Raw genomic sequence first — 24,530 nt, 5'->3', positions numbered from 1 at the left:
TGTTGAAGCACTTCACCTCCCGCGTTTCGTTGAGCGTCGCCTTCACAGAACGTGGTCTCCTATGCGCTACTGCTTGCCTGCACACGTGCATCATTATTAGACTAGTGATTTGGAAGGGCACAACGGTCACTTCGCTTGCTGGCGCGGCCGCGTTTGCGAAAGGAGGTCGCTGCTCACATACAAAGAAGTAAGAATTGTGGCAGTTCGCCCTTGTCCAGTGTAAACTTGTTCATGTATTTCGTGCATATTTCTTTCTGTTTGATGAGCGTGCTTTAAATGGCGAGCAGTGACAGTTCTTTGTCCACGCTCATCCTGTGTATGCTCATTTCGTGCGTGCTTTCTGCTTGGGGTGCGTGCTACAAGTTTGGAACTGCTTGCAGTTGTTCGCATTATTTCACAATTTGTTGCTGTAGCATTCATCTCTTCGCCCTCGTTCGAAGACAATGCACAATAAACGCTAAACTACCTCTATAAAGACAGGTTTCACTTCCATGTTATACCAATTTCTGGAGATAGGGATCAGTCACGTTTTAGAAGCAAAACTCCATAGGGTCGAGCTATACCCCGTCTCTACTGTACACTGTCGGTCAGCGTCACACAATATGAATATTCATATGAATACCCATATGACCCATCAGAGTAACCATACGGATATGAATAGCTATATGGATAATCATATGGATGTCGATATTGATACGATATTTAAAACGGTTTTTATTAGAGTATTCATATGGATCCCCATATCGGTATTTATATGACTATTTATATGACTATCTCAGCACCATATGCGCATTTTGATTAATAAACGACTTCTTTTACACTGTACACGAGTTTTGTCAGGTGTTTGGAAGATCGAGTGGGCAATGTACAGGGTTAATGTCCCACGGAGCATCGCCCACTAGTCGTCATTCACAACTGCACTTTCGATGGAGGCGGAAAACATGTAGGTCCATGTGCTAAGATTTGCGTGCACGTTCAATAGCCCCAGGTGATCGAAATTTCTGGAGCCCTCCACTACGGCGTCTCTCATATACATATGGTGGTTTTCGGACGTTAAACGCCACATATCAATAAATAAATCGCCATTAACTTAGTGGATAGGCCCCGATTTTTCTCTTCTTTACCTTCACAGCTTTCTTTCTCACTTTGTTTGTCTCTCTTTCCCTCTCTTTCTGGTAATCACCCTCCGAGTTATCACAGCCAATGCTTGAGGGTTGAGCAGTAAGACGTGTCCAAAATTTCTGGCGCATACTCGATCGTATTGATAGTTTCTGGGCAAGGTCACACACTTTGCACCAAGATACAACAGCTTATTTCCTAAGAATCTTGTTACCTGCACTGTCTTACTATTACCATGATAATGGTTACTCAGTGCGAAACGACGTGCGTTCTGTACACGCCGAACCGATTGTTATCCTGTAGCATTTGATAGTTTATAAGCACACGTTGCATTCAGCGGTTCCAAAGCATGAAAATAAATGCATTCGCGTTTCGGAAAAAAAAGGTGTTTACCAATTTACAGTACTCGGAAGTCTACTAAGGGAGAGTAGAAAGCCGTCCTGGTACGAATGACGGGCAACGATTGTCCAAGACCGAGAAGCCAATCAAGCAGGAACATGGAATACAATGAACTTTTTTCTCAGAGCTCGTTTCGACATATTACTTTTTATGGCCATCCTTTTTACAAGCGCTTATAAAGACACGGCTCTAAAAAGCGCTTTTTTCTAGCATGCATACGAAGGCTAACGAACAAAACGTACGTTTATCGCTTCATAAACGCTGATATGATTTAAACCGACCAATTCACTATTAGCTTTCAATCACTAGACACATTATCCAGCAGGCCTTTGTTCTCGCCCTTGGTTGGCATTACCAGCTAATGTGGCTCGGGCTTACGCACAGCTTCATCGCGAGGAATCGCAATACCTTGCGCTTATTCATTGTTTTGCAATCAACATCGTGGTAATGATATAAACCATTGTCACATAGTGGGCTTACATGCCTTCTGATCAACAAGCACTGCCATTGATCTCAATAATTACACGTAAATCGTCTCGATAGCTGTTGTTATGGGAAAATAGCTGGCACATGGAAAGAGAAAAGCTGAGACCAGCAAAGGAAAGATTCCGCGATGAGATTTCATCAGTGTTTTGGTGGGTTCGATGTCGGCTGAGGTCATCGATTGGTGACTTTCGTAACTTTCGTGATTTACAGAAGGCGATGTGTGGTTGACAAGTGACTACTCACTTAATGCAGCCTCAACACACGATCCAATGAATACACACATTTGTTCATTCATCGGCCGGCTGTCTGCGCCAGTACACACGAACCGCATGATAAGCGAAAACAAAACCAAAAATATCAGCAGAATCAACCCAAGAAAGTTTATAAAATGCTGCAGGAGTACAAACCATGTTTGCAAAGTGAAGCCAGGCAGCCGCCCTCTTACACCAGGCACGGTCAAACGCAGGCATGCAGCGAAGACACAGTAGCGTTTTCTTCGCATGCCATAAACTTTTAACAGCGGTACTTTCCTGGGACATATACTGCTGTGTGGGTATCCTAGCGTCATTGAGTTCTCAAAGAAGCCTGAACGTTTTGCCAAATTTTAGTAGAGGTCAAGTTACCTGCCCTCATTTCGATGTCAGCAACAGTGATCTAGTGCTGATAATTTAAGCTAGCATTTACATTAGCAAAACGAAAAATCACAGAATATAAAATCAGTGAATGATGATGAGTAGGGCGAAGGGTGCGTCCGTGCCTCTGTCCGTGCTCCGTCCATTCGTGTGTCCATCGATCCGTCCGAACGTCTATACCACTATCCCGCACCTTTTCATTCTACATTCGGATGGATGGATGGATGGATATGGCTGTACCCTTTAGATCGGGCGGTGGCTAGCGCCACCAAGCCGTAATACCTAATGAACCAAAAACTATATTTTTTTTCCTTAAAAAAAGAGTTTGAAGATTCGTACTTTGCAGTGAAGAGTTTAATTTTCACTCGTGCCTTGACTTTAGCCACCAATCAGATAACCTCCTTCTAGTTAAGTCTACCCGCTTAAAGTTTATTTTGCCCTCCCGGTCCCTAAACCCCAGTGCTTTGAAAAACTCTGCGCCATCATCCTGAACTATAGGGTGAAGCCCTTTACAGAACATTATCAAGTGTTCGGCAGTTTCTTCTTCCTCTCCACACGCACTGCATACTGTGTCTACCCCTTCGTATTTGGCCCGATATGTCATGGTTCGCAAAACTCCCGTTCTGGCCTCAAACAGTAGAGAACTACCCCGAGTATTATCATAGATCCTTTCCTTGGCAATTTCCTGCTTAAACGTTCGATAGATCTCTAGTGCGGACTTCTTTATCATGCCCATTCTCCACATGTCAGTCTCCGTTTCCTTCACTTTCTTCTTAACCGATAGTTCTTTTTGGTTTGGCCACCTGCTGTTTTCTAAGTATTTACCAGTCAACTTCCTGGTTCGCTTTCTCCATTTTGTATCGACATTCTTCATGTACAAGTAGCTGAAAACCTTCCTAGCCCAACGCTCTTCCCCCATTTCTCTCAATCGCTTCTCAAATTTTATCTTGCTGCTAGCTTCCCTGCCCTCAAATGATGTCCATCCCATATCACCTTGTACTCCCTGATTTGGTGTATTCCCGTGGGCTCCTAAAGCAAGCCTACCTATTCCACGTTGCTTAATTTCTAATCTTGCTTGAACTTCTGATCTCATGCACAAGACCGCATTGCCGAACGTCCGCCCAGGAACCATGACCCCTTTCCATATTCCTCTCACAACATCATACCTATTGTAATTCCACAGTGCCCTATTTTTCATGACTGCTGCATTCCTGTTACCTTTAGTCGTCACGTATATTTCGTGTTCCCTCAGATACTCGGTCCCATTGCTTATCCATACGCCCAGATATCTGTATTTATCTGTTATCTCTAGCGTGACCTCTTGTATTCTAAGCTCACTACCTTCGTTGTCATTGAAAATCATGACTGCTGATTTTTCCTTACTGAATCTAAAATCTAACCTATCTCCCTCATTACCGCAGATGTCCATCAATCTCTGCAAATCTTCCTTGTTGTTGGCCATTAGCACTATATCATCTGCGTACATTAATGCTGGTAGTGCCTGATCAATGAGTTTTCCTTGTTTGACTATAGAGAGGTTGAAGCCCAGTCCACTTCCCTCTAATTTTGCCTCTAATCCTTGTAGGTACATCATGAATAATAAGGGTGACAGGGGGCACCCCTGCCTAAGCCCCCGTTTTACCTCTGCAGGCTTGGATACCTGTTTTTCCCACTTTATAACTACCTTGTTACCTTTATAGATACCCTTTAAAAGATTAGTGACTACATGTTCCACGCCTAGTGTGTCCAGTATTCCCCACAATTCCTCTTGAACCACGCTATCGTACGCTCCCTTGATATCCAAAAATGCTAGCCACAGGGGCCTGTGTTCCTTTTCTGCTATTTCGATGCACTGCGTCAGTGAGAACAGATTGTCTTCCAACCTCCTGTGTTTCCGAAACCCATTCTGCAGTTCCCCCAGCACCCCCTCATCCTCTATCCACGCCTGCAGTCTTTCCTTTATAATCTGCATCGCCAGCCTGTAGACCACTGATGTCACTGTTATAGGACGGTAGTTGTTTATGTCAGCTTTGTCCCTCTTTCCTTTATAGATCATGCTCATCCTGCTAAGTTTCCATCCATGGGGAATTTCACCATCGATTAGTATTGTGCTCACTGCCTCTCCTAAAGCCTGCTTAGACTTCGGACCTAATGTCTTTATCAGCCTAATTGGAATGCCATCTGGGCCTGTTGATGTACTACTAGGAACCCTTTTCTCAGCCCTTTCCCACTCTTGTTGTGAAAATGGAGCCATTGCACCACTTGATTCGTCCTCGTCTATTGTGGTGCATAAAGTACTTCTTTGTTGAAATTTTTCTGTCACTTTTGTTCTTATATATTTAATAGCTTCGTCCCCTTCTAGCCTAGCACCTTGGGCTGTAGTTATAAATCTCTGCTCTAGGCTCGTCTCATTCCTTAGGGAGTTTAGATGGTTCCAAAATTTCGCAGCTGCCTTTCTATCTTTTTTATGTACTTCTGCCAGCCACTGAGCTCCCTTCCTTCTAATCTTTTCATTGATCAGAAGGGATGCATCCCTTCCACAGCTTAGAAAGGTTGCCCATTTTCTTTCAACATCACCTGTCGGTTCACCCCGCTGCTTAGCATGTCTGTGTTCTCTAGAGGCTTCCTGACGTTTTGCTATGGCTCTCTTAACTTCCTCATCCCACCAGCTTTTGGGTTTGTGTCTTCTTTTCCGGGGTGACTTGTCACGCGTCTTAGCAAGCTCTAGCTCAAAGAGTCTAATTAGATTCGTGTATGTCCACACTGTCTTATTATCCTCCGTGATTACTTTCTCAATTTCTTTAGTGGCTATTTCAATTTGCCTTTCTGGATAAAAATTTTCCTGTAGTTGCTCATCTTGTCTCCTTCCCACTTTCACTCCTCTTCCAAAACTTAGCTTGATACGTTTGTGATCGCTACCCAGACTTCTGGAGCCACCTTCATCTATGTGCATTCCCCTGAGCTTATCGTACATCCTATGTGACATCAGTGCATAATCTATCGTCGACTGAAGCCTTCCTACCTCCCATGTTATTTGCCCTTCACACTTCTCGGTACTGTTGCAAATGATCAAATCAAGCCTTTCACACATATCCATGATCATTTTGCCTGTCGGGTCGGTATACCCATCTATATCTTCTATGTGCGCATTCATGTCTCCTAGTATAATTATCTCGCACTCTCTTCCTAACTCCTGAATGTCCTTTGATATACACTCTACCATTGTCTGCTTTTCCTCTCTGGCCTTTGCTCCCGTCCACAAGTACACGAAACCAAGGAGTGTCATTTGACCTGCCACTTTCCCTTTTAGCCATAAATGTTCCTTGCACTCCTGCTTGACCCTTTGCCAGTCTGTACTTTTATGAATGAATGCCCCAATACCACCCCCCTTTCTGCTGCCTTCTGTTCTATTACAATATTCCCACGCGTAGTCCGGATTGTTCGGAGGTTGTTCCATGTCCCTGAGGTGTGTTTCTACAAAACCGTATACCATCGGCCTCTCTTCATTACATTCATTACATACAAGTACCACCATCTAGCGGACATTTAAAGGACTAAACGAGTGGTGGCTGCATGATGACACGGAACATATGACTCACGGCGTAAGGAGCTTCACGCCTAAACAACTGGCGGCGTATCTGCGTGCTCGGCTGGCAAAGGTCGTCGAAAGACGTCTTTTCTCTGTAGAGCCAGAATAAAAAACTTATTTGACGTCCTGCCCGAGAAAATTGGCAAGTAGGTGCTGCGTGAGATTCGGACGTCATTTGCCAGTAATTTGAAAAAAAAATGTTTTTCTAGAAAGCGAAGTCACTGGTAGTTGGCAGTACCATTGTCACGGGACCCGTCGATTCGGGAGGCGATCGCCGGGCTAATTCCAAGGGCCGAAGTATCCGCCCCCCGAACCGCACCACGAAAGCGTGGACAATTTAGAAGTGGTCCTATTTGGCGCGCCAGCGGACGCCGGCTGTGGCCCAAAGAAGAAGTCAGAGCCGAGAGTTGATAAGCAAAACAAAATTATATTCTCATTTACGGCAGATCAGATCGATACACAAGTATGCACACTCGACAATAGTTGAATACAATATGACACCAATCAAACAACGTACTACACAGTACAATCAGCCACACACGAAACAACGGACACAGACAACTATACGCACTACAATGCAGTCGCATGCATCGAACAACCAAGATACCTAAAGACTAAAGAGTTAGAAAACTTAATCAGTCCAAAGTTCTTGGAACAAAAGTCTGAATGATACTCCTCCGAGAATCATTCACTCAACGTCCAGTGTTGTTGTCGTTCTGCTGCCCCCGAAGTTTCTCTTCCAGGAAACCTCGCGTCTTCAATCGGCTGCTCTCCAGGCTCCAAACCTCTTCGCCGAAAACACGTCGGTTTCACACACGCAGCTGTTGCCACGCGTCTTCGCTCGATAGCGGTAGACACACACTCTTGCCTGTAGCTCGGGTCTTAACCTTTCGGGTGGAAATCCTCTTCTTCTCCTCCTTTGTCACGGAGGAGAAAAGGCTTCGCCTACAAGGCAGAACACCCTACGCACTCTGGCGCATACTTTCTTCTTCTCCTGCTTTGTCACTAAGGACAAAACCTTCACCGACAGACGCGGTGGAATGACCCCAGGCACACTGGCGCTAACTTCCTTCTTCTCCCGATCTCCAATCTCTGCTGCTTGGTTAAATACCTTCCGCGCGAGATTCCAGAAAACTCTCATCATTTCGTCGGCGCGATGCGCAGTGAAGGCTGGGGGAAAGGGCCAGACGGTACGAGAGCCGTCCGCGAAAGATGACGCAACCCTGCATCACCATGCCCTTTTCCATCGAGAACTTTCTAGGGCTTGCTTGGCTGCCGATGCAAGGAGGTTCATCGGCAAACCTACGCTTCCGAGGGGAGAGGGACGCGCGCCCTGGGAGTCTTTGGATGCTTGTTTTTCTTTTTTTTATCGTTGACCTCGAGGCATCTCTATGGCACTTCGTCGCGAGAATTTGGCGGCGCGCCCTTTTTGAGCGCTCGTTTTGTGACAACCATGTAGGTGAAGTTAAGCATGAGAAACATTTGTTTTTGCGGTCATAGCATTGCATTGTGAGCGCCGCGTAATCGACACTGCGGTCTTTACGTATGTATGCATCATTAAAGTAAAGCAACAAACTATTTAAGGACCTCGTACAGATGTAGCGTCATAATATGCGTAATATTTGTTTTTTGATACACATATCAGTGCGTAGGAACACAGAAATCAGATCATGATTGTTGGTCGCTTCTCCACTCGCGAATCTACCAAATCGGGGGACCAACAAAAAAAATAACAGAAAAGACACACACACACCAATGCACACAAACAAAGAGACCAAAATTTCTGCTTTGGAGTATTACAAGGAAGACAATTATCGTGGGTATTCCTTGAGAAGGCCTCTGTTTTCAGCTCAACTTTAATTAACTGTTCACTTCGCTCCTGCTCCTAAAACTCTCTGAAATATTCCGCTCAATGAAAGACACTCATCCCACTCAATAATGTATTGTTGTAGAAGTGTGTAATCGTGCGTATGACACTTCCCCTGAATTGGTTGTTTCACACGGAGATTTTGCTTGTCTATACCTCTGGCTGGCCATCTGGCTAGCCAGAGGTCTGGCTAGCCAGAGACGGCCTGGGTGGCCGCCTATACTAGCCGGCCAGCCAGGCGAAACCAAGCCTGGCCAGCCAAGCCCAGCCTAGAAAGACAGAGCGATGGGTGAGTTAGTATTTCATTGTGGAGGGCGTTTTGTTAAAAAAACACTTACAAGAAGGAAATGAGCACAGACAGGTGTCTGCACCTTCTTCTGCTCCTTTTTTTTGCAAGTGTTTTTTTTTGCACAAAAAGCGATTCATCTCAGCCAGCTCAGCCTTCGCAACCGACCGACCGACCAACGAACGAACCAACTCTACCCAACCCAACCAACCAACCAACCTACCTAACCGCTGTGTTGTACGAATTCCCTGCCATTATTCATGATTCTAGATTTTACAAGTACGAGCACCTTTCGTAACGGGGAATTTTCATCTGATAGTACTCTGTGCTATTATCGGGTTTTCATTCAGTAAAAGACACAATGGCTCCCAGCTTCGCGCAGCTTCCCTATAATAAAAGGCGGATTTTGCTTCACTTAGTCTCCGCCTAAAATGCAAAGCAATGTTCCACTGAATGCTGAAAGCTTATTCAATAACAGCAGTATTACTGAAAGGCCTGCATGGAAAGATTCGCACCTAGGACATTTTTTTTCATGACGCGACATCATGTGAGTGAATGAGACAAGGAAGAATGATATACGGGGTTTAACGTCCCGGAACCATAATATGTATATGAGAGACGCTGTAGTAGAGGGCTCCTGAAATTTCGACCACCTCGGGTTCTTTAACGTGCGCCCAAATCTGAGCACACGGGCCTACAACATTTCCGCCTCCGTCGGAAATGCCGCAAGGAAGATACCATAACATCGAAGTAAAACTTCTTAATAAGTTTGCACAGTATATTGAGTTCTCTGTTTTCGTTCAGTTCTGCAGGTCAGCAGTCACCTTCTCTTGTTAAATTATGTTTTTATTTCTACTAGGGTATCAAAATGCACTACGTTCACAATGGCTGTAAACAACACGTGAAGGGCCCTATACTGCTTCTGCTGCACGGATTTTTGGATTTTTGGTACATCTGGAATAGGCAGCTGCCTGCACTTGCTGAATATTTCTGGTGAGCGAAAACAAGTATACGGACTGTATTTACGGAGATAGCGTTCAATGTAGATTGCAGTCGTCGTCTTCGTTGTAGCCAAGCGAGTGCGATAGTAACAGTTAGGTGCTTCGCCGTATTCGCAGTTAACGGTGAAGTCAAATGTACGTATACATGCGTATCGACAAAGATCGAACGTCTGATGTAAAGTCCCGGCAAAATGCAATACTCATAATTAGGAGTATGTTAGAAGTGTGAACACAAAAGAATATATCAAAAATGCCCCCCCTCCCAAAAAAACTACGTGTAACTACAATTGTGGAAACGGTCAGTATTATATTTAATTCAATCTGGTCGCAAAATTTAGAGCTCTTGCAGCTCATTTGATTCAACCTTTTTAATATTTATTCATGAGTTGTTAAATCACTCTGTGACCGATGCCATCGAGAAGCACGAAAGCATCACAGCTTTTAATTAAAGGTACAGACTGTTGACGTACAACTCCGCACTCGCCCCCGGCCCGCCCTGCCCTCTATTTTTACATAAGAGAAAAAGCAGTTTTGATTACTTGCCTTCTTTTTTCTACCTATCCTGCTACATTGGTGAAAAATATTTTGGCTCGTGAGCCAACGTCTTCACCTTCTCGTTCGATATGTCCAATGCGGTGCAAGTTGACTACGTAAAACGGAAAGGGAGGAGAAAGTTTAATAGTGCTGAAACAACTTCGAGAATTGATTTCATGCGGATTGCTGAGTAGCGTTTCATGATTAAAAATGCGCAATGTTTGGCTCGTCACGTGATTGTATTATTTGTGTTGCAGGAATATGATGGGATAGCTATGCATATTGACTACGCTGGCGTCTACGACATCATTGTTTGTTGTAACGGCACACCATTAAAGCAGCATGCAATTTATTTGTTTATTCTACACATAGCGCGCAATCAAGATTTCCATGTTTGTTTTCGCTTTACTATTTTGTATGGACTGAATATGATCCATAGCGAGAAGTTGCATACCACACACGGTGGCAAGCGCTAACGTGCAACACGTCATTGCGGAAAAGGGTGTTATGACGTGCGTGACATGCATTCCCCGGCATCATTGTCATTTGCTTTTTATTATAGCTGAAAAAAGGACACACCAGTGATGGGATACATTTAATTCTTCAAATGGAAGCTAAAGCTCCAACAACCGACAAGGGGCTCTACAAATAACCTCTGAGAGATGCTGCCAGTTCGTGATCAATTCTAAATCTTTTTTTTTTACAAAGCCGTTCTTTCACTTGCCTGTGTAGCGCTGCCCATCTGTGCCTCCGTGCCAAAGCACTGCACCGCGTTCCCCCCGCCACAGTTGTTGGAACAATGCCAAGACGGCCAAGTCCCAGCTGCCCATTGACGTTACTATCTCTCTCACCCGCAACAGCTGCAGGCTCTTCCCAAAACCCCTAGATGGCGTTGCTTCTCTACTAGTTCGCAACCTACTTCTCCCTCACTTCCCCCTCTTCACAACCCGCAACGAATGACCGCACGTCGAATGAAAACACCCTTTTCGGCTCCTTTATCTGCAATGCAACTTACACGAAACCAAGCCCCATCCCACATCTTTGTGTTACCAAGAAACGCTTACTCGAGTAAAGGCTGCACCAAGTTTTGGTTCAAACCGTTCTTCCAGCACTCGAGTCAACGCCCGTTTTTTGGCCGAGTTAACGGCATGCGCACCATTGCTGCTTTGCATTCCATCATCGTTCTCTTCGGGGAGATGGACCATAATTTTTTTCAAGTATCATTGGTATTCAATGTACTGTTAGTGAGCTGTTCGGTGTACTCGGCAAAAAATATATATGCCCGTCCCCAGTCGACGAAATGGGAGCGATTGAACATGTCTTCACCTGGTTTTGTGCGCCGCTGGTAGAATTTATTGATGTACCTCAGCTAGGTTTACACTGGGCAAGAATGGGTGCGTGGCCGATTGTTCAGGTCGCCTACTGCAAAAAAAAACAAATATTCAGCTTTTTCGTAGAGTATTTGCAACAGTTCTCTCAAATTTCCGAATACAAGAAAACATCGCCGTCTAATTATTTACGTAAGACCAGAAGTGTACTTTATGGTTAAGACACCTGCTCTCAAAAGAGTTGATTAGTTTATTTAGTTTTTAAGGGATGAGCATAACCCTTTCAACCATAGAATATTTAATGCTACGTTGCCAGGAGCGATAACCAAACTTTTTTGTCTACCGTGTACAATGGTCCATATAAGTTATTCCTTTACCCTAGGCGGGGTTTCATCTTACAGGTTCCTGATAAGCGAATTACCTATAAATAATTTGCCAATATGGGCGTGATGCGCCTATTTTATAAACATTGTGTTTGTAGCTTCTCTATAGGGAAATGTTTTTGGGGAAGCATCGGGAAGTGTTTTTAGAAAGTGCGTCAAAAAAGCCGTTAGTTAGACCTCGATTTAAAACTTGTTTCTTTGAATATGGACTAAAAATGTCAAAACATGGCTTGAAGAATGAGGTGCGTTTGTGCTCTGGGCATTGAATAGATTTTTCTTAGGAAACCAGATACAATACAACATGTTTGTCTGACTGTCGGCATGTTGTATTTTCAGGTGTCCTACAAAAATGCTCGAAAGTATCTGCCATTTGACCCTCGTGGTATACCTTTTCTCCTTATCCAAGGAAATAGTGTTCCACATAACCTATATATGCTCCTGGGTCTTTGTACCATATTGAGTGCACTTATGGTAATTCAAAACGATGAACCCCTAATAAATTGCTTACCACCCATTTCACTGAAAATGCCATTGAACCCAGAGAAGTGCTGGAGCACCAAATGGCTGATGATGGGCTGATTTGTGTATTAAATCCTCTGAAAACGAAAAAGTGATCAAGTGAACGCAGCCAGCATCGTACATGCTGGGGGGCGATGTGTGGCAGATACTCGTTTGAATGTCGCAAGGAAGAAACAAATTGCCCCCGCCTCCCCAGAAAGAATCATGAGAAAATGCAAATGCATTTTTTTCTCTACAGTACAAGGCGTTCTAATTTTAATGGCAAGAATAATGACGAGACAGTGACTTATACCGTAGCCCTTTATTTAAACATTCATCAGCCAGCGAATGGTCGAGAGTAAAGCCCGCGCTTCGCTCCATTTACACATACGTACGAGCTTGCGGATGAGAGGGTGGGGCGCAGAGAGCAGAAATAGTGAACGGCGAGAGAACCAGTGGCGAAACAATGTACCTACCCTCTCCGACACTGCCTCCACACACGCGGGAGCTTTGCTGAGCTTCCACAATGCGAGCGGCCTTATACGACAGAGTGTGCTCATCCTCTCCACTCTTGCTTCTCTGCCCGCACCACCTGCTCCGGTTGCTAGGGGCGAGAATAAGCGCACGTGCCTGCAGCTGTTGCTAGGGAAAAGGGAGTGAGTGCGCGTAGATAACAGCTGGTCGCGCGCGGACACCGACAGACGCCTGAAATGCCCCAACTAAGAAATGCATTCGCGATTAAAATGATGGCAGCGTGACTCTCTTTTGCTTTGTTTTCTGTGTTTGTCTTTACGTCTCCCACTGGTTTTCTATGTTTTTACACGGTAATTAACATTATTTGGAGTGTTCGGTCTCTGCTTCTTTATTACATCATTATTTATATATTTCTCTCACTCCTATTTTGTGCTGCATTATTATTATTTTCGTCTATTTTCATTTTCGTCCGATGTGCTTATTTCTAGTAGTACATGTTTGGGGACTATTGCTTTTTTTCAAGTGCCACACTACCGAGCAGAGTTTTTGTTTAAAGTTTGAACCACCTGTACTCGGTAGTGGGCATGGCACATTTTCCGTGGCGCACCCCACCTATAGACTTTTTTACAACGCCTCACAAAGTGTGGCGAGCTACAATGGCTTCATTGTTTAAAAATTGGGGTATGCCCTAGCTTTCTAAGAACTGGCTTTCTGACCACGGGGACCCGCTTGAGAACGCAGCTCAAGGAAGATATTCGTTTTCTTGTATTTCATTTTTTGTAGCGCATATTACAGTTGCGGGGAAGGTGTTTTTTTCCTTTTGAGAGCACTACTAGCCTTACAAATCAGGCAACGCACTACCCTATTTTAAAACATAAACGACCACACGGGAGTGCTTTTGTGTTTTTCGTACGATGATCAACTGTCATGTCTATAACTACGCGATGTCGCGCTCAGAACAACATTAGTGGCATCCACACTTCGAAGCAGGCCACATCTCTGAGGGCGCGGTGGCCGCAATAACGTGTCTGCCTAGCAATTGACGTGTTGTTTCTCACCACGACAACTGCTTTAGCTGTCAGAAGCACTAGTTTAGCCTCAAATAGATGGTTGGGAAAGTATTTTCTATTAGTCCGGCAGATTAATAGCACGGGCTTAGGTCTTCCATGTCGGGACTTCAAGACCTTGCCTATCCGTCACTTCACGGGCCTGCTGTACTGCACAGAGTTCGCCGACAAGCTTGTAGCTGCACATAGTGGCTTCCCGCCTCGCTGACACAACATTGGTAGTAATAAGTATCGCTTTAGCCTCGCATTCCCAGAGCATGATGGTAAACGCACCTGTGTCTCTCTGGCAAATGGTACAGACGCAGGTAATACAAATCTCAGTGTATATTCGGTGATAGAGCAAAGGGTTCGGGCAACTGTTAGTTTGCAGCTGTCGCCAGGTAACTATGCGGGATCAGCATGGACTTCAATAAAGAAGAGGATAGCATCGCCGGGCCAAGCAAAGCGCCTTGGCCAGCTCATTGTACCTTGTCTGTCGATCTGGGGCCGTATATGCCACAACGTCATCGCCCCTTTCACGGCTTGTTGTGACGCGTGCGGTGGAACACGCTGCCTCATTACAGTTGGCGAGGTGGGCCTCGGGTACACTTCGTCGATATCAGCGGGAATCCAAATGAAGGCAGTCATGGAAATCTGGCTGGTATGCGAACCACTTTAATGGAAATCTCACCCTTAGTGAAATTTCGTACTACTGTGCGTGAAAGACTCAGTACCATTCAATTGTTGGTGGCAGTTACGTCAACATGACTGGCCATTTTTCCCGCTACCTCTTTGTGTTGGGTTTTGATTTTCGCTGCTTGAATTTCGATCTTTTCTGAGTTAATCCTGACGACAGCGAGCCACATCAATCCGTCCGGATAGCGCGGCGTCCACGAAACACGCATTTCTATTGTTGTAATATGATTTCACTAGTATTGTAGCTATGGCTTTTCGGCAATCTCAATTTAAACGGGTTTCATGCATCTTTAAATCAGAACAACATATATCTTCTCTCTAATTTTCTTAAGTATGTGTACCTTGTAACCAGGCTTCAATGGTAAGTGATGCCCAGCTCTTGTACTATATGTCTTCAAGTGGCAGGGATGTGAGCCTCTCGAGGTGTCAGATTCTCGAGCTTCTACTGTTTCATCCAATATATTGATGCAAGTCATCATTACCATCAAAGAATGCACCATAAAGGCGACGAAGATGACGATTGAACAAAAGCTCGTGTTGTTGCCACTACGCCATCTTGGTTCAAGGACACTGTGTACTCCGTGTACAATCTGTAAATATATTTCTACCCTCTACCTACACTCACCCCGTGACATTTTGTTGGTGGTGCGGGGTAACAAGACGGAGCTACGCAGCGGCCGACGCTTGGTTTCTTCCACGATGGCACAAGAAGGTCCGGCTCCAGCTCCTGCAGCGGCCATCGCAAAGACGACAGTTGTTCTGCCCCAGCTGAAAGACCCTGGCACGTTCTGCGGGATCGAATGTGTCGACATTGAAGAATGGTTGCCGCTGTATGAGCAAACAAACAGGAATATTCGCTGGGACGAAACGCTCACGCTGGCGAACATCTTATTCTACCTGAAGGGGATAGCCGAAGTGTGGTTTGAGAACCACGAAGCGGAAATCGGCAGCTGGAATGCCTGCAAAGAAAAGATGCGCACTCTGTTCGGCAAATCGATTGCAAGGAAGACAGCTGCCAAGAAGGAGCTGGCATCTCGCGCTCAAACGTCATAGGAGTCGTACCTGCCTTTAAAACAGGACATGCTCGCCCTTTGCCGCAAATCAGACGACGGCATGGAAGAGTCCGAGAAAGTAGCGCACATATAAAAGTCATTGTCGATGATGCGTTCAATTTGCTAATTTCAAGGACTGTGACACAGTAGATGCCAATATCCGAGAGTGCCAGCGTTTTGAGGCCGCCAAAAGCCGACGTATTTCCCATCAGTTCGCTCGACTTCCCAACGCCGCAGCAACATGGTCATGCGAAGACATGCCTCTACCACAGGCACCGCTGACTGCAGAGCGTGTCACGAAGATCATCTGTCGAGATTTTGAAGCTATGTCTCCCGCTTCAACTTTATCTCTTGCCTGTGAGTCCAGCTCCCAAATAGTGCCTTTAGTGCATGATATCGTTCGCCAAGAGCTTTCGAACGTTGGCCTGGAATATAAGTGCACCGCCGCCCCCTCCCGACCGACTGACCGTTGTCCACCAGTTTCCTACGCCCAAGGCCAGGGGCCCCCAGCGCTCTCTTGCAATCCCGCTGAGTGGAGGACTGCTGATGACCGGCCCATTTGCTTTAACTGCCATCGTGTTGGTCACGTGGCCCGCTATCGCAATGGTAGGTGGTATTGGCGTCAGCCTTCTTATGGCTACAACCGTCGCGCAGAGGCAGATGATGTCCACTTCGGAACTCGCCACGAGTCGCCTCGGCCAGCCGCTGGTGACGGTTCGTCGACGGTGCGTTGTCGGTCACCGTCCCCTCCCGGCCACCAGTCCCACTCAGCGCTGTCTCGTCGCCCATCGTCACGCTCACCCCAATTTCGCCGTCCTCCTTCGCCGACTGCACATCTGGCTCGCGAAAACTAGACGATGCAGCTCCCAGAGGTGATGCTGCATCGAAGATTCGCCAGCCCAATTCCTCTGACAATGCTGACACGGCGCACCCTTATAGACGTTAAAGTAGACGATCCACTTGTTGGTGCCCTTGTAGACACAAGGTCGCTAATTTCGGTGATGAATTCGGAGCTTCGCCGCCGCCTTAAAAAGGTTTAACACCGCCCACAGTGCCGCTCATTCAAGTTGCCGACGGTGGAACCTTTCCTGTGCTTAGGGTTGCGCTCCGCTCGTGATAATGTTGCTGACCACTCCACAACTGTGCTTTTTGCTGTGCTCGAGAAGTTCTCTCTTGAACTCATCCTGGGCATGAACGTTCTTTCCACACACTCTGCTTTAATTCACTGTTAAATAGGCTTGCTTCAGCTTGACCCACCTTGTTGCTATGACACTCCAACTACACCTCCACTACGTTTCTGTTCTGTCGAGTACTTTAGCTGAGCACCCCAAGCCATTACCTATGTAACCATGACGTCATTTCCTCCGGTACCCGACGGCTAATATAGGCTCGCACCAATTTTGGACGTGTTATTGGACATAAATGTTGCCCTTCCTTATACTCTGTTGATTATTACGAATAATGTGGCGTCGCTACCGATACTGAACTTCAGCTGTTGTGCTCAAGTTGTTCCAGATGGCATGACCCTAGCCAATGTCTGTTCCATCATTCAACATTCTGTTTCTGCATTCATTGCAGACGCTCCATTTCCCGCTACTGCATCTTTTTCACAGAGCTCCACTGATGCCGACTTTGACAAGATGATCACGCTAGACCTCGTTCCAGCACAGGCAGCCGATCCCCGTAATATTTTGGCATTCTTCAGGGACATCTTCGACTTTGGCGACAGCGCTTTAGGTGAGACGCCAGTTGTTACTTACAGGATTGACACTGGAGACGCCAGCCCAATCAGACGAAGTCCTTATCGCGTGTCACACGCTGAGTCACAAGTAATATAACGTGAAGTTTATAAAATGCCTACGAACCCCGTCATTGAACCATCTTGCAGTCAATGGGCCTCACCAGTCGTTCTAGTAAAAAAGGATGGCAACTGGCGCTTCTGCGTCGACTACCATCACCTAAATAAGGTCACGTGCAAGGACGTCTTCCCACTGCCACGGATTGATGATGCCCTCGACTACCTAACGGGTCTGCCTACTTCTCCTCTATCGAACTGCGTTCAGGATACAGGCAGATTTCCGTCGACTATTTAGAACGTGAAAAGACGGCATTTAGTACACCGGATGAACTTTTCCAGTTTAAGATAATGCTCTTCGGCTTATCCAATGCTCCCGCTACATTTGAGAGAATGATGGACTTCCTGCTACGGGGCTAAAAATGGTCAACGTGCCTCTCTTATCTCGGTGACGTCATTGTATTCTCGCCGTCATTCGAAAGTCACCTTAGCCGTCTGTCAGCTGTTTTGGAAGTTTTGAGAAGGGCAGGCCTACAGTTAAAATCCTCTAAATGCCGTTTCCACCACCACACAATTGGTGTGCTAGGCCACCTTGTCGGCGCTAAAGATGTGCAAGTGAACAGGGTCTACTACAAAACACAAAGGCCGTGATAGAGCAGCAGGATGCTGGTATACAATGCTGAGACTCGCGGGCTTAGCAAAGAACGAGATAGCTTTTCGGTTTATGGAGTTATAGTCTGATATCAGTGCTATGATCTTGAAACCAGATGCCTCCAGCTCAATTATAAGCTTCTGAAGAAAGTCATGCAGCACCGTAGCATCAATTTGTGCAACAGGTAACATGTGCACAACATCTTTATTCAAAAAAGCATGCTCTGTATCAAGAAGACATGGGCTGTTTTTGCAGGGTTTGATGAATTAGCAGCAGCACCTGACACGAAGCCTGCCTTGTCATAAAAGTATGGTTGGAGGTGCACTTCATCTATCATTAACGTTACAGTCCGTTCATGCTCTTTGTAGGTCTTCACAACCCGCTTCGCATAAAAAAGAAAATTAGATTCCTGTTCCTCCGTTGCAGGACTTACATCATATGATGAACAGAGCCTTCTGGTTGTGTCAGGGTGCGGCATCTTAAGTTTCATCGAACTTCTAAAGAAATAGTAAGCATGAGGAGAAATTGTGAGCAAAAGGCTGTCAAAAGCCACGAAATTTGGGGGATATCGTTTAGCGTTTTTTAAAAAAAGTTCAACTTCGCTTCTCACAAATTTTAGCACCTACAAATGCCATTCTTGCCATATGCATGCAACACGTTCGTCACTCACTTCGTCCAGTAACGTTGCTACCAACGGCAGAAGTTTACGTATCTTCTGAGAAGGGTCAGTGTAAATACTATTCTGAAGCTCTTCAAGCATTTGTAGCACTGCTTTCAAGTCTCCTAGGTGACACAACTTATCGGCGACAAGCACATCACCACACTTCTTGATGCGGGATTCACCAAAAAAACACCTCTACACGAAGGTTTTTTCGTGATAGACACAATCTTCGACAAACGAAGTGAAGGTGCGGAATGAAGTGCCAAATCCAAGAAGAAAAGCTTCCCGTCTTTGTTGACGATAGTCCAAAAGTCGGAATTCTGAAAGCTTGGCTAAGCACCGAGCAAGTCAGAGAAACCACTTATTTTGTTTCTGGCCTCCTCTTCAGCTTGAGTCTGCTCCGAAAGCAGTATTTTGCCTCTTACAAAGCAGCGGCTTCTAAGCGCATTCTTCTCTCTTCTGGCGCTTCTCGAACTGGTGCTTGCGGCCGGGATAAATACGCAGGACACTTGGAACGGCAGTTTGTTTTAGGCGAGCGGTTTTCAGAGGAACTTCGACAACTTTCCCAGTTTTGACATCTGTATAGGTAGTCGTTTTCACACATGCCCCGCCGGGGTGGTCTAGCGGCTAAGGCCTGACCTCCAGGTCGCGGGTTCAAATCCCGGCTGCATTTCCAATGGAGGCGGAAATGTTGTAGGCCCGCGAGCTCAGGTTTGGGTGCACGTTAAAGAACCCCAGGTGGTCGAAATTTCCGGAGCCCTCCACTACGGCGTCTCCCATAATCATATGGTGTTTTTGAGACGTTACACCCCACATATCAATCAAAATCAATCAAGTCGTTTTCACACAGTATGTTGGCAGGAAATGCTTTTCACAGAGCTGAAATAAAATAAAAACCAAATGAGCATGAAACAGGACAAAAGCTGGCAATGAAACGCGGGGCGATATGTTCAAAGTGCCTGTGTTGTAGCGAAAAAAATAAAAATCAGTACGTGCGTTACCGTGGTTCCACTTGTAAACAAAATCATGCACCGTCTGCGAATAAATCGAGCGTCGAAAGCTTTTTATCTGAGAACACCGAGTAACAACAGACAAGAGAAACGCTTACCACTGTGTACTTCGTTGGAGTGAAGTCCTTCCGGGGAACCCCCCTGGTCCACGCTGCCCGCATCATCGGGTTAGTAGGAAATCTGTGCACTCGGACACTTAGGCCGCCGTCATACTTTCATTTGCAATTGGGCGCACAGCAACAACCAGGCATTGTCGCATCGTTCGTTGCGTTCAAACGTATTAAGAACGACTCATAAAGCGTTGCAGCTATTGTTGCCAGCTACTGGGACAAGTTCCGTCAAACATCAGACGAACTGCGTTACGTATCTATGCTCCCACAATTATTACAATATTATTTCGAGTTATCTTGTCTATTTGTTTTCAACTGTGTTCCTAATTATAAAAAATCATGAAGCTCAATTAGAATCGCTTTTTTGGTTCGACCCTACAATATATTTGTCAAGCCGTACGCACCGTAAGAGTCACGCTAAGCCAAGCCAAGTAAGCAAGGACCAGCCGATTTGTAGGGAGCCTACATGAACGGCCGTTTTTAGCGTGATGTCAGCCTTTGACCCACTACATGCCGCCAACGCACCGCCGCCCGCCAAAACACAATGTTGCCAGACAGCAACGCCGCGCTGTCGCCCCATCTTGGTGCCCGCACTGCGTCTACGCCCGGTTGCGTTTAGTTCTCAATAATACGGCATCGAACGTTGCGGTAGCGTGTTAAACGCTGCCGGTGAAGCCTTAGAATGCCTGGATGCTGCGTACCACTCTGCACTAACCACAACAGAAAGGGGGTGCGAATGTTCCGCTTCCCAGCGAGCCCTGGCCGACGACAACTATGGCTGGCTCAAGTGAAGCGAGATGGCTGGGAGCCCACCAGTGCGTCTCGTATTTGCTCTGTGAGTACTTCGTATTTCGTTCACTGTTTTTTCCTGCGGCACACCCATATGTGTTTCACGGTGTTCGCGAATGAGTAGATAACCGAAGTTGTCGTTTCTGCGTCCACGCATTGCGAGTAGGAAGCCCGCAAACGGGACGCGTCCGCGCGTTCGTACGGAGACGCGCTCGCTAGTCTGAGAGGTTGCCACACTTGCGTGCGTGTCAGCGTAACCTCAGTATCATGTCGCAAGTGTTTGTGTGTGGGCTGCGAATTTCTTCGTGCGCTCACTTTGAGAACTGGGTCGCTTACACGACCCTGAGAACCGCCGCTGTCAAAAGCCCAGGTGTGTGTTGGCTGGCTCCAAAATGGCGGCGCACAGAAAACAATGCTGAATTTAGTGGAAGCTGGCAACAGCGTGCCCCGTTGCCCGCTGGTTGTGGCTGAATTTCTTGAAGGCACTTATTAATATGTCTCCACCCTAAAAACGGCCGTTCATGTAGGCTCCTTACCGATTTGCGACGTGCCCTGCGCCAAGCGGCGGTGCCGGCCAGCGCCGGCTCTCCCCATCCGACGTAACTAGGTCACTACCGTGACGTAGCAGCCTGAGAGAGGAGGGCGTGGTAGGGCATTCTCTCTTCAAGGTGGCTTTGGTCACAGCCGTGGCGCCGGCTCTGAGATCGCAGTTTGTCCTAAAACCTTCCATATGGTCATGCTGTGGACAACTCTAGAAGAGTGCCTAAAGTAAAACGTGAGAGAGCTCACGTTCGCCTGGCTGATGGTGCAGTCGGGCGCAATAACAGGCCCGGAAGTTAGAGTACGTCAGTAACTGCGTACGGGTGACCCGGCAGCCTTCCAAGCCCCGTTAAATCACGAACGGGGATCCAAGTGTCGTTGGTGGGTGTATCCTGTAAAGCACACCGCTAAGTTAGCTCGCTATGTGAAATGCTTGCAACAACGCCGCGTTGTGGCGTCATTGCGATGATTGCGGGCACGCGTTCGACGGGGCGAGTACCCGCTTTCGGCGGTAGTAGTTCCTCCAACGGTACATCAGCTTCGGCAGTGACGCCTCTGCTTTGATAACAATTTCCGTGATTAACGCAGTGCGACACGCATCTAATTGCTCAGTACACTCATTTATGACCGTGATTACGCGAGACACAATATGCTGCATCTGAAATAAACACCATGGTAAACCCAAGCCAAACCTGTTTCCAACGTGATTAAGAAGCACGCACATGTAACCAATTATTGTAAAAGGCTTTGGTGCTATGCCAGGTTGAACCCACTGCTAAACACCGGGGCCACGCGTTTGAGATTTCACTGATGAACCACTTGTACGCAGGGTTTGGACCGTGGTTTTTTTTCATGTGGCACATATTAATATCTTTGTATACTCACCTCTCTATCGCACCTTCATCATTGATTAGTCTTTCTTCTCCCGTTTCCCCTCCCCTATTGTAGAGTAGCAAGCTAGAGTAAGCTATTGCTCAAACCAACCTCTCTGCCTTTCTGTAAATAAACCTCTCTCTCTCTCTCTCTCTCTCTCGCTAGTCGTCACCATTGCCTAAACGAGGATGTATTCCGGTACCTACATTCTTGTATCTGTACTCCGCGATTAATGTTACGGCTTCTTGCAAACGTATCGCTGAAATTATCTGTTACGTCAAAGAAAGCTGTGATTATGTACCTCAGTTGAAAAAAAACATGTATTTCGATATCAGTGATCCAAAATACTTTTATGAGCGTCTCAGCTTCCTTATAGTAGAAAGTTAGGGTTCCCGTGGGACAGTTAATTTTGTTTACGATAAGAAACGCTGCGTAGGGAACTGATGTTGTTGTACTGTTTGTTTTACTGACACTTATGTTTCGTTGTTTTTCTTTATTTTGTGACAGCGTGGTAGCTCCCGACTTGCGGGGATATGGGTTTACAACAAAACCTGCGGACTCAGCTCACTATATGATGGTGACTTTGGTAAAAGATGTCACAGAGCTGATTAAGACGATAAGTAAGTAATGTAAGCTGGAGTTTGAAGTGAGTCGGCAGTTCTTGTTTCAGACTTCCATTCGTTGCTCTTCCCATATGTTCTAATAATTGTGGGGATATTGGGACATTTGCAGCTGCCGAGAGAAAGTGGGCAACAAAGACCGCGCTCTGATTTAGCGAGCTCGAGCACGCCGGACATGGGGTATAGTCAGGGCCCTTGGGCGTTTTTTTTTTTTTTCATCTGGCTGAGCCATGCTCTTTCAGTCGTGCCATACTGCACAATATCGGCTGAAAGCAGCATTTGTATGAATAAATTAGCGCTTTCGGTATTGGAGGTAGCCTATTGATCGTTGTATTTGGTTCTAGGGAAAATTACGCACTCTGGAAGCTTATGTACGCCTGTACAACGTAATAAACACAGGCATATAATAAAAGAGTTTTAAAATGCTACCTCCTCTACACAATTCAGAGACCACCAATCAATTGTGTGTTACTTAGAAGACGTGCGACAAATCAGTGATTTACAACTGACACATCCAGCAAACGCATCCAATGTCTTTAAGGGATACAAACGCAGTAAGGAATTGTAAATTACGAATATAAGCACACTTTATTGTATAAGGAACCTATAAATAAACTTCCAACTTGATATATATATAACCATTGCATTTTGCTGGTGCCAACAATTTGAATAGAGATTACAGAAGGTTTATCAATAAGTTTGTTATATATTAGACCACGCAACGAAATATATAGAAAAAAACTCAAATACTTAATGGGAAGCCAACACGACAATTTGTATTAGGAAGCAAAAGTGGTAGTTTATATACTGGTTCTCATTAAGCTAGTAAAATTCACCCAAAGTCATGTATTATGCAGCAACAATTAAGGAGAACAATGAATAATGCTTCTGGTTAGTACTACAGAGTCTTAAAATAATAATACAAAAGGTGAAAACTTGTAAATGTGAAGACTAAGCACAAGGGCACTCGATTGCGTGTTGAGCTGAAGTTACCGATCAGATTAAAGATTAGTACACAGGTTGGTATCTTTAGAGCACACTGGCGTGGGTAGGTATGTGTCAGGCAGTCGGATCTGACATGGGTTACACTTACAAACGAAGGTCACGGTAATCTCCGTCTCATCACTGACATTTCATTGGCAGTGACCTAATGTCACTATTTTATCTAACCATATGCCGTCATTCACTGTGCTTCTCGCCACACTGTATCGATTTCGACGCTCTATATCACCGATAGCTATATGCGCTGGTCATTATGTGACCTGTCCAATTCTATTTTCTTCTAATATCTTCTACACGCCTGTTCTCGGACATCCTGTGCTGCCTTTCCATTCCTTAGACGTACAGGAATATGTCACTCCGTCTCACTCTGGATAGTAAATTGCAATTCTTAGAGTTTCTACGTTATTAACCAGAATTCTTCTCCGTGTGATAGAAATAACAAAATACAATAAAAGCATACAGACGTGTCAATAAACAGGTAATTATAGCTTGACCTTCAGACGGCAAAAAATCATCTTTCTCTGTTGAATATTCATATTCGATCCTACTTGGAAGCTTTTTTTGGCCTAATTCATTCAATTGCTACAATTCAGTGCCAACTTTAGTGAAGTGTATGGTATCTGCAAGGCACAACTTGCTCAGATATCCACCGTCATTTTTATTCCTATCTATTTCCAGTCTAGTTGTTTGGGTACCTCTTCAACACAATCAAGAAATAATAAATTGAGTGCGCGGCTGTATCGATGCCACTTTTCCAACAGAATTTTATTACAGCACAAGCTGTTGTGAGATCATGACACGCGTCCACTGTCTAACCTACCTGTCCTTCCTCCTTTCATCCTCTTCCTCGGGTCACGTGCCATTGTCCCCCACCACTTCCGCTGCCACCGCCGGTGTCCGTAACCACATCACGCAAAATAACTGAAAAAAACCTAGCAGCAAAGACACAGCGGGAGCTCGAAACCCTGGTGTGCTGGGTGCCAGCCCAGTATTCTACCTCTGAGCTATGGTGGTACTTGTGACTTGTTGGCAAACCAGCAATACCTGGGTCCACCGGTTGCCAGCCCAGTATTCTACGACTAAGCTAC

At 45.7% G+C, this 24,530-nt stretch overlaps 1 protein-coding gene across 1 annotated transcript in view; it reads left to right on the top strand.

Moving 5' to 3' along the window:
• Positions 1-24,530, top strand: part of LOC119167613 (AB hydrolase superfamily protein YfhM-like) — a 49,832-nt gene that overhangs the window by 2,874 nt on the left and 22,428 nt on the right. Inside the window, exons 3-4 of the mRNA XM_037419119.2 lie at positions 9,238-9,371; positions 22,328-22,440. Of these exons, the coding sequence (XP_037275016.2) occupies positions 9,238-9,371; positions 22,328-22,440 (247 nt within the window). The remainder of the gene's footprint in view (positions 1-9,237; positions 9,372-22,327; positions 22,441-24,530) is intronic.

This window comes from Rhipicephalus microplus, chromosome 6 (genome assembly GCF_043290135.1).
Source record: "Rhipicephalus microplus isolate Deutch F79 chromosome 6, USDA_Rmic, whole genome shotgun sequence".
Classification (NCBI taxonomy): Eukaryota; Metazoa; Arthropoda; class Arachnida; order Ixodida; family Ixodidae; genus Rhipicephalus; species Rhipicephalus microplus.
Note: the sequence above shows the minus strand (reverse complement) of the source record. Positions and strands in the feature narration are given on the sequence as shown.